We start from the raw sequence: 10,573 nt of genomic DNA, 5'->3' as shown, positions 1-10,573 counted from the left end.
AGATGGTGAACTATATTTCATATCTGGACTGTATGCAACGGCCAAATATGGAAATTTTAACCGAGTAGATGCCAGATTTCTTAATATTCTCGTAAGTGGCATTCCGTTGTGAAGAAATTTCCACATAATATGCACAACAAGTATATAATTGATGTAAATCTCTGTAAAGGGGGTTCAACTGAACCAATGTTTTGTACTGATCTACATACACAATTTTAGGCTTGTCTTACGGTAGACCTTGCAAAAGTGAAAGATTGCTCTGATGCTTGTGTTTAAGCAATAAAAGTTGTACAGGCAAAAGAGAAAAAGTCGCTCTGCACTTTCAAATAAAAATTTACTCTGACATTATTTTTTGTCTACAATAAATTAGGATCAAAATTGCACAATCAAATAGAATTACACCAATAATAGAGCAAGTACATTTTCTGCTTCTCTGCTTTTTCTTTTGACAAAATTGAAAAGATGGCTAGTCTTCACTTTACTTCCAAGCTTTTCTCCCTCGAAATTGTTTGCCAGCGCGTTGTTGTTTCCTCTTTTTGTCTAGCTTAGATCTTGCTACCTTGGCTTTCTTTGCAGCAGATGGCATGCATTTTTTGCTCTCTTTTTGCCGATTGCTTGAACCACCCGTCTGCACAATTGAAACGAAAATGTAATCACATCATCCAAGTCACAAGTACATTTCATAGAATGGTATCCTTTTTAATCACTAATGATCCACATGCTTTTTGTACAAACTGAGGGTCTTAGTTCAAGCAAGTGCGAAGGTCATGTGAGATGTGAAAGCAAGAGAAGGAAATTTGAAGAGAGGGAGAACAGGGTAGGAAGGGGGAGAGACTATTTCTGCGTAACTGATTTTGAAAAACAGGAAATTCATAAACAAAGTAAACACCCACCTAATGGGAAAACTAGAAATGAATTTGAAATTTTTGGAAGTGTGGCTTTCAAAATCTTGTTTATTTCAAAATTTTCCAACAAAATAGCTCGTCGAAAGAAAGTTAAGATGTTAAATTCCAAAGATTCTATAACATTCATAATGCATCCAGGAGTAGATGCAGAGTGCGCTTGGGGATACGGGCATACAGCGAGTAGATCATCAAATACTTTTCATGCACTTCGAAAATAAAAGCAGTTTACTATGTATTAAGTGTACAGTTCCTTATGAAATGCTGAGTTCCCCATTCTTAAACAAAAAAATAGTTAAGTAGCTCCGAAACTTGGCAAATAGTAACAAAAAGCTGTGCAAAAACAAAACAAAACATAACATCACAGAACTAGGAATTATCGAATAAGAGAAATTTAGAAATATGAAATGCTAAGCTCAAGTAAATGAAATCATTTACAAACAAGAAAAGTACCTTTTTCTTTTTCAGAGCTGTTTTAGCCTGGTATCTCCCTCTATCCTCTCTGCCAGCCCTAATAATCGCCAATCTCTCTTCCTTGCTGAGCTTCTTTCGTATGTTAGCCTAAAGTAGTAGAAATAATAAGCATAAGATGAATCCTGTTAGAACAGAAGATTGCAATTAACAAGAAACAAAAGTCAACTCCTAAAGTAAATCAAAGAAAAGGGGACAATAGTTTGTGTCCAGCGAGCAGAATTGAAAGCTACTGCAGCACAATCTAAAATCCTCTATTATCAGCTTAACATGGGGCCATGGGGGAAGCATTTTTTTTTCTCCCCTCTTTTTTCATGGGGGAATTTTTTTGCTTCTGAACCAATTCGTAATTTCAAATACAATATTGACTGCAGAAAAATAAATGCTGTGAAAGTATCCTAACCTCAAGTTTAGCAGCATCAACTCTTTTAGTACTAAGCTGGTCAGAACTGGGAATCTTAAATCCATGTTGTGCTAAAACAGTCCTCGCATCCTTTTTAGCCTAATGAGCAAAAACAGAGAAATGTTACAGCAATAAAAATACCTGCTTCTGTAGGAGGAAGTTCAGGGCATTAGAACTTGTAAGGTCAGAGAACATAAATGAAGAATTCATTGCAAGTGGGCTTGAGTTTCTTCAAAATCAGCATACCTTGAGTTCTTTGATTCTTTGGAAGTCCTCATTAGATAGAATACCATCCTCCATATTCAAGGAGTTATGTTCCATTTTCGCCCCTGCTAATTTCTTTAAAGCACGAAGGCTATTACTGGCGGCATTTACATCAATATCAGATATTCTCCTTTTTATTCCTTTAGATTCCTTTTCATCCACATCATCCTCTTCAGAAGCCCAGCTATTATTATCCTGCATTTTACTGTCATCAATATCCTCTTCTTCACCATCACTCTCATCATCTTCAGTGGCATCAGTACTATCAATGGCATCATCATTTTCTGAAAATTCTTCAGCAGCTTGCGCTATGTTATCTTCATCAGTATCACATGCATCATCAATTTCACAATCATCACCACTAGAGTCACCAGATTCACCATCAGAAGCATCATCTCCATCTTTTTCACAACTGGCATCCTCTTTGCCAGGGTCAACATCTTCATCACTTTGATCATCATGGTCAGACAAGCCAACAGACCCTTCCTCTATATCATCATCACTGCCATTATCCTCCTGCTCCAGCAACTCAATGCCCGGAATGCTGTTGGCAACACTAACCTCACCAAATGCCTTAGGCCTTGCTTTTGGGTTAGTAGGGCGTCCTCTATCCTTCTTAACTAGAAGTGAAGGGCAAACCTGCAAGCAATTGTCACCGTCGAGCCAAATAAAACTTCACTGATTCTTAACATATATATTTTAGGAGAGAGGGAAAGAAGGCAATTTGTTGTACCTCTCTGAACAAAGTAAGAAGAGATCGAGCCGATGACGAAACTGCCTTCTCATTTGATTTTTTATACAACACAAGGTCTTGCAGCAAATCTTCTGTCATCAACTAAAACAAAAAAGATGAAATGAAAAAAGTTGTGAATATACCAACACGTAAGACCGTATATTACAAATGCCAAATACTTGGGGAAACATTATACATACCAAAGGCATGCGTAAACATATTTCTCGAATTACATTGATTCCAACAGATATAGCCTGGAAATTTCAAATACAGATATAGCATTAATTTTGTATACGTTATACGTACAACATATATGATCCTAATGAGATATGAGGTCATTTCAAATACCTCGGGTCTTGAACGGTCATGCACGAACTGATTGACTATTTGTTTAAATAATGGTTCAACTGCATCAGGAGGCACCTGGTCAAGAAAAGATATCATCTGAGCAGGAGAAGGCTAGCAACTTTGTCAAAAGAAACAAAAAAATTGCAGAACAAAAAGCACTGTACCATATCATGACATGCCTGAACCGCTGCAGCAAGCAAATTTGTCACATCACGCTGATGGGGCTGCAATTATAAGAACATCCATGCACCAACCGTAAGTATGAACATGAAAGAACACTGCCAAAAGATATATAAACTGTGATGCCAAAGGAAATTTAAAATACCTGAACATATCTCTGAAGGTAAGGATAAAAGTTCAACAAAATCAAGTGATGAAGCCCGACTGTTCGGGCAATTACTTTCAGCATCATCATCTTAACCTGGAGGGAGACGGGAAATGAACAAATATGTAGTTTCAAGGATGGCCCCCAAAGGAAAATACTACATTGGGAAGCCCAGTCCAGTTGCACCAAAGCAAAACTACAGGAGTAAAGAAGGGCAATCTACCTCAAACCTCTCATTGCAAGTCTGAAGACGAGAGAACAGCTTTTCAGCAAATCCCTGCATGAAAATATGTACCATGGGTATCTTTTCCACAGATTTCAAATCACAAAGACTGCATCATAGAGTACTAAGAACTAAAAAAACCTGTGCATCCTTTAAGTGGTTTAATGGGGAAGAATAACCAGTGCCGCTATTGTCAGATTGCATGCGCTGCTGCTTCTTCATGCTGCGGACGACACGCTGCAACTTTGCTTGCTTTTTCCTTTTGCTGGCTGATGTACCCTTATTATTTGCCTAGACGTGCACGCAGAGTTAGTACAACAGATTTGATGAATATTTACCACAACGGAGGACAAACTTTCACTACTCTCTTGAGATTTTGAACTAAATTAAGTATTGAAAGCCAGAGATATCAGTTGTAAGCAGATCCTAAATTCGCAGATCCGAATTTGGAAACTGATTATTCCACTCCAAAACAGAAGGATCAGTGAGTGCAAAAAACTCATCTGCATGCTTTCCAATCTAAACCGGAATGCACAAAATCTTGAACCATTATTTTATACTAGTGCTTAATATGATCAATAATCTCATAGAACTAAAAAATAAAGAGTGAAAAACATGCTGACATGAATTTAAATAACCATTTAATGAATGATGCACATTAGAATTATAAATCACAAATTGCAAGCACAAGTGCAGGCATGATTGCTCCGCAGATGTGTATTATATAAGGAATGCATATAGAGGATTTAATAAGAGAACCAACCTTATAAATAGCCTCTTTATTTACCACAACCTGAGGCTGAGTGGCTGTCTGTTCATCTTCACTATCTGCCATATCACTATCTGAGTCGTCTTCAATTTTCTCATAATCAAGAATAAAGGATAAAGAAGCAACCATAATCCTGAGGAATGTAAACAAGTACAAAGAGCCTTAGTTGTAAACTGATGAATTCAGTGAGCAACTATTAGCAACAATGCCTACCTCGATGACGAATGAAAGCATGCCGAGCATACAGCATTTGCTGTTCTATCATCAAACCACACTTTTCTCCGATGAAGTTCACAAAGTGTGATGAGTGCTCTTTTTGCTTTCGCTTCATCCTCTTGCTATCACATTTTAGTATCCACAAATAAGAAGAATGTCAATTTTCAACCAAAAAGTTCAGAAGGCTAATCAATAGAAAAGGCAGAACCAAACCTGTAGCAAGGCAAACAAAATATTCTGAAGTGCCCGATTCTTTGTATCATTCTTGTGCTTCTGATTCAAACGTCTAATACTATGGACAATATGTGAGAAAGCCAATTTTCTCAAAACCCTATCCCCCAGAGTCTGGAGCTCCATGAACAATGCAAGTGTCTCCCCAATGTCAACAATCTGAAAGAAAGCATATTGTCAAGGTTGATCTACAGTACTTCCTTTTTTAATTTGTCGGGTAATATTTCATCAATATTGATCTACATTAATTCTTTAACCAACTTGATTACAAAGGTATTCAATTGGTTTTTTCATGACTAACACATCCATGTTGAGTGAGCCTTCAATTACTATGTGATACACAGATTATTGCAATTATCCTGACATGAACAAGAAAGGACAAAATAAAACGAAATCTTGATTTCAGAATCATCCTAGGCAGGGCCATGCCAAGCTTATCCTTCTCCTTCGAATTTTATGGATTTCTTTGGACGGGCCATTGAAAAAACATTGAGGAGCAGTACTTCCTTGGTTTTGAAAAATCAAAATGTACTTTTGTGTAATGCACCAACAAAATATGCTATTTTCCTATTAGTTTATAGTTCCGCAAACAATTGAAAGAACCAACAGGAAAGCAGGTGACCTATTTTCGACTGAATAAACCATTTTAGTATGGGTTGAAAATGGGTTTAACCTATATATTAAACCATAGTTTAAATGTGTAGTCTGGATGTGTTTCTATCATGGCCAGCTTGGGTGAGTCAAACTATTTCGGGTTGAAATTGCCACCACTGTTTGGACCCAGACCACCCACTGCCTATAAAGTTATAAACGTAGTAGTAGTAGTAGTTGTTGTTATTTTTGTATAAAAACATAACGCTTGAATGGTGATGTTTTTTCCTCTTTGCAACCATTACTTTAATATTTACTTATCAAGTCAAATTAACATCTTAAACTTTGTGCTCAATCAAACATCATCCCATATAAAATCGAGGAACTAGTACAACAACAACTAAAGAGTTGTGGAGTCTATTTTTTGCTACACTTGGCATATGAAGGACCATGCCAAACTCTAATTAGGAGCTTCTTTTGTGTTGGTATAGAAATGGACTCAACAAAAAGCCCCTTAAAATTTGGAATACCATTCCACAAGTTATTTGGTGGATAGTCTGGACAGAAAAGAATAGCAGAATCTTTTAAGGCAACAAAAGAAACACCCATAGCCTTAAGTTTACAGCTTTTACTTTGCTAGCTCTTTGGTGCAATTCGGCTTTTACTCGGGACGTAGGTACCATGTTATACACAATCGACGAATTGCACAGTTTGTAATTATGTTATTGAAGCATCCGCTTAGTGACAAGAGTGGGTTGCTCTAGTGGTAAGCACCCTCCACTTCCAACCAAAAGGTTGTGAGTTCGAGTCACCCCAAGAGCAAGGTGGGTAGTTCTTGGAGGGAGGGAGCCGAGGGTCTATCGGAAACAGCCTCTCTACCCCAGGATAGGGGTAAGGTCAGCGTACACACTACCCTCCCCAGACTCCACTAGTGAGATTATACTGGGTTGTTGTTGTTGTTGTAAGCATCCGCTTAGTGCCGATCCTACTTTAATAAATTTCCTTATTCAAGTGGTGATACCTTTCGATTAATGAGTAGAACTAGTCTCAATCCCGAATAAGTTGGGGTCAGTTGTATCTTATATGAATCATGACTGACCATATACTCCATATAAACTCATCTCAGATTATACATGAATATAATTAACAATTAAAAAAACACTACGAAGTTCTTTATATTTTCTATTGATATATAAATCTCTGAAAGGCTAAACTACTCCTTGAAAAGCATGGAATGTAACACAACAGATCTAACAACAACAACAACAACATATCCAGTATTATCCCACACCGTGGGGTCTGGGGAGGGTAGTGTGTACGCAAACCTTACCCCTACCTTGTGAGGATAGAGAGGTTGTTTCCAATAGACCCTCGGCTCAGGAAAAGCAATAGATCTAACATGACCAGAAAATCAAATTGAGGAGCACACCTTTTGATTAATGAGTAGAATCAAAGCTTGAGTAATATAAACACTAGAGGTTCTTTATATTTTCTACTGTCGTATAAATCTCTATTAAACAACTCCTAGAAAAAGCATGGAACATAAAGCAAAAGTGCTAATATGACTAAATATATAAAACTGAGGAGCACTATGCACCTTCCAATTAATGAGTAGAATTAGAGCAATAGAGCTTCATTAATATAAACACTACAAGTTCATTATATTTTCTAATGAGGTATTAAATCTCTAAAAGGCTAAACGACTCCTAAAAAACATAGGATGTAAAGTAAAAGTGCTATCATGCCATAAAAATACAATTGAACATCGATTCCTTTCGATTAATGAGTACAATTAGAGCTCGAGTAAGACAAAGACTAGAAGTTCTTTATATTTTCTATTGACGTACAAATTTCCGAAAGGCTAAACAACTCCTAAAAAAGCATAGGATGTAAAGTAAAAAAGTGCTAAAAAAGACCTAAAAAAAACTGAGGATCGAATTCCTTTCGAATAATTAGTAGAATTAGAGCTTGAGTAATATAAACACTAGAAGTTCTTTATATTTTCTAATGAGGCATAAATTTCTAAAGGGCTAAATAACTCCTAAAAAAGCATAGGAAATAAAAGTGCTAACAAGAGTTGAAAAAAAATAAGAATCGATACAATTCGATTAATGAGTAGACTTAGAGCTTGAGTAATTTTTTTATTTTTTTTTTATGATCGAGAAATCCGTCTGGGCCGATCCTTTGGATCAATCGCAACCTTCGAAACTCGGTGGATAATGGGCCTGCCCCTCTACCCTTCTCCACTTAAATACCAGCCTTTGCTTTGGGGGACTTGAACCTATGACCTAAGACACAAATCCACCACCCTTTGCCACCAACCTGTGACCTTAGAGCTTGAGTAATATAAACACTAGATTATTTATATATTCTACTGAGGCTATGCTTTTTTCTCTTTTAAACCAAAGGCTTTAGTACAGTCCAACAACGAAATACCTCCTCCGTTCCTAACTCCGAAGCCAAAGCCGCCATGCACACCGTCATAACCCCGACATCAAATTCTTTATATATTCCCATTTTCCTTGGCGATGGACGCATTGACGAGACACCTTCAAGGTGAGGTACCATGGTGTATGTTATTTGTTGATGATATAGTTTTAGTTGACGAGACGCGGGGTAGTGTTAACGAGAGGCTTGAGGTTTGGAGGCAGACCCTAGAATCTAAGGATTTCAAGTTGAGCAGGACCAATACGGAATACTTGGAGTGCAAGTTCGGCAACAGTACCTAGGAAGGGGATATGGAGGCGAGGCTTGATACGCAAATTATCCCCAAGAGAGGTAGTTTCAAGTATCTTGGATCTATAATACAACGTAACGGGGAGATTGATGAAGATGACACGCATCATATCGGAGCAGGATGGATGAAGTGGAGGCTCGCTTCTGGTGTCTTGTGTGATAAAAATGTGCCGCTGAGACTTTAAGGTAAGTTCTACAAGGTTGTAGTTAGACCGACTATGTTGTATGGAGTAGAGTGTTGACCGGTCAAGAAATCTCATACCCATAAGCTAAAAGTAGTTGAGATGCGGATGTTGAGGTGGATGCGTGGGCATACCCGGTTGGATAAGATTAGGAATGAAGTTATTCGAAAAAAAGGTGGGAGTGGCCCCTGTGGAGGATAAGATGCGGGGGGAAGTTGAGATGGTTCAGGCATGTTAAGAGGACAAGTATAGAAGCCCCATTTAGAAGGTGCGAGCGATTAGCCTCGGTGGGTAACAGGAGGAGTAGACCTAAGAAGTCTTGGGGAGAGGTTATTAGGCGGGACATGACGCAACTGGAGCTGACTGAGGACATGGCCCTAGACAGGAGGATGTGGAGGTCAAAGATTAGGGTAGAAGGTTCATAGGTAGTAGAGCGTTTCTCTTTTTCTTACTCAATTCGCTAGCATTAGTGTTAGTATGATATATTTTATTCATAGCTGGCTATTACTACCTAGAGTTTGACTGCATTCTTGGATTCGATCTTATTTTATCTTGTTGTTATTCCTACTTGTTGCAATTACCTTTTCTTTTCCAGTCGTTGTCTAGCCGAGGGTATATCGGAAACAGTCTTTTCAAATTGGTAGGGGTAAGACTGCGTACATCAAACCCTCCCCAGACCCCACTTGTGGGTTGCTGCTGTTGTAACCAATACTTCAATATTTTCTAAACAAGTCAAATTAACATCCTAAACTCTATGCTCAATCAAATATCATCACATATAAAACGAACTGGAGTGCATTATTAAATAAGAAAGTCAAAATGAGGAGCGATACCTTTCGATTAAGGAGTAAAATCAGAGCTTGAGTAACATGAACACGTAATCCAGAAGGCAAAGTCCTCGCCGAAGAACGAAGCAACTGAGCTAACTCTTTAGGGAAATTAACGAGCTGTTTAGGGTAAAAAGGCGTGACGTGTGATAAAAACATCGCACGTTCACCTAAGTCCTTTGAAACCGTAGGGTCAGTGGATACACCGCTAAGGGAAGTGAAATTAAGTGCGGCTTGTTGTTCGAATAGTTCCATTGAGGATTTGAATTGATTGTATACTAACGTTAGTTCTGATTCGTAACCTTCTGGATCGCATTTCATCTTTGATTGTAGATTTGGTAAGCTTAGTTTTTCGGATGTGAGGCCTGAGGCTGCGATTCCCTCCGCCGTTACCTCCGACGGCCCGTGACGGCCGGAAATTGGAGACATGTTGAACGGAGAATATGTGTGTAAGTGTTTATGTGTGAAACAGAAACCCTAGTAAAACCCTACCTATTGGGGACGATGATGGTAAAGGCGCTTTAGCTTTAGGATTTTATGGTGGTTAGCTTTGAGACAGTGCTTTAGCTCGAGGGAAGGGTATTTTGGTCATGAAAGTACAACTAGATAAAGCTGGAAAGATAAAAAAATGACTAATCCAGATTTGCGCAAGGAAAAACCACTTCATTCACCAAAGTCACTCCCTTTATTTTTCGTTGAGCCAAATGTTTGATTTTTTTCGTTGAGCATCCAATAAATTATAACTTTTTTAAAAATATATATATATATTTCTTTTTAGCATGTAGATTGAAAATCTACTACCCTAATTAATGCAACTTTACACGCAAATGCTCATTTTGAGGGGTTAAAGCGCTTATTATCGAATAAAACTTTATTTTTAGCATTCATATTCGAAACATTTGGTTAAAAGGAATAAGGTCCTTCTTTTCTTATTTGCTTTTCTTAGTGATTTTTCAAAGGTATCAGGTGAGGTTTGTTGAGTTTGCAAGTAAAGAAGCACCACTGGATTAGTCCAAGTAAAATATTGGTTAAGCCCACATTTGATTATTGGGTTGGGCTTGGGCTCTATAATACAACCTGGACTTGGGCTTTAATATATTGAGCGAGATGGTTAATAGGGCCTTTGAAGGGGCAACTTATAGGGCTCATGTAAATAGCCCATAGGTAAATAAAATATTAGAAATTACACCCAATGACCTTAAAAGTTAATGGTCTTAATTTTTTGACCTCATGGGCAAAATTTTAAGGTCAAACGTTAAAAGTATTGCCCGTGGAATAAGTGAGGGACAACGCTTGTTAAACTTGAAGTTCTGTTCACGAGGCAAGCATGGTCAAAAAATCAAGAGTAGGTA

The 10,573-nt window shown here is 37.9% G+C and overlaps 1 protein-coding gene across 2 annotated transcripts; it reads right to left on the bottom strand.

Annotated features, from left to right (window-relative positions):
• Nucleotides 1-300: 300 nt before the first annotated feature.
• On the bottom strand, nucleotides 301-9,762 carry LOC104097970 (uncharacterized). 2 transcript variants are annotated; one of them, XM_009604604.4, is made up of 15 exons: nucleotides 9,228-9,762; nucleotides 4,868-5,044; nucleotides 4,652-4,776; nucleotides 4,433-4,571; nucleotides 3,811-3,960; nucleotides 3,670-3,723; nucleotides 3,447-3,542; nucleotides 3,286-3,345; nucleotides 3,122-3,196; nucleotides 2,974-3,027; nucleotides 2,774-2,875; nucleotides 2,023-2,679; nucleotides 1,777-1,875; nucleotides 1,356-1,463; nucleotides 301-628 (listed from the first exon to the last, which is right to left on the bottom strand). In XM_009604604.4, exons 1-15 carry the CDS (start codon nucleotides 9,648-9,650, stop codon nucleotides 479-481), a joined length of 2,469 nt encoding a protein of 822 aa, XP_009602899.1. In that variant the 5' UTR covers nucleotides 9,651-9,762; the 3' UTR covers nucleotides 301-478. The 2 variants fall into 2 exon arrangements, with proteins under 2 accessions (XP_009602899.1, XP_009602907.1); XM_009604612.4 differs by lacking the exon at nucleotides 4,868-5,044.
• Nucleotides 9,763-10,573: the final 811 nt, after the last annotated feature.

The sequence above is a fragment of the Nicotiana tomentosiformis genome, chromosome 12, assembly GCF_000390325.3.
Source record: "Nicotiana tomentosiformis chromosome 12, ASM39032v3, whole genome shotgun sequence".
Classification (NCBI taxonomy): Eukaryota; Viridiplantae; Streptophyta; class Magnoliopsida; order Solanales; family Solanaceae; genus Nicotiana; species Nicotiana tomentosiformis.
Note: the sequence above shows the minus strand (reverse complement) of the source record. Positions and strands in the feature narration are given on the sequence as shown.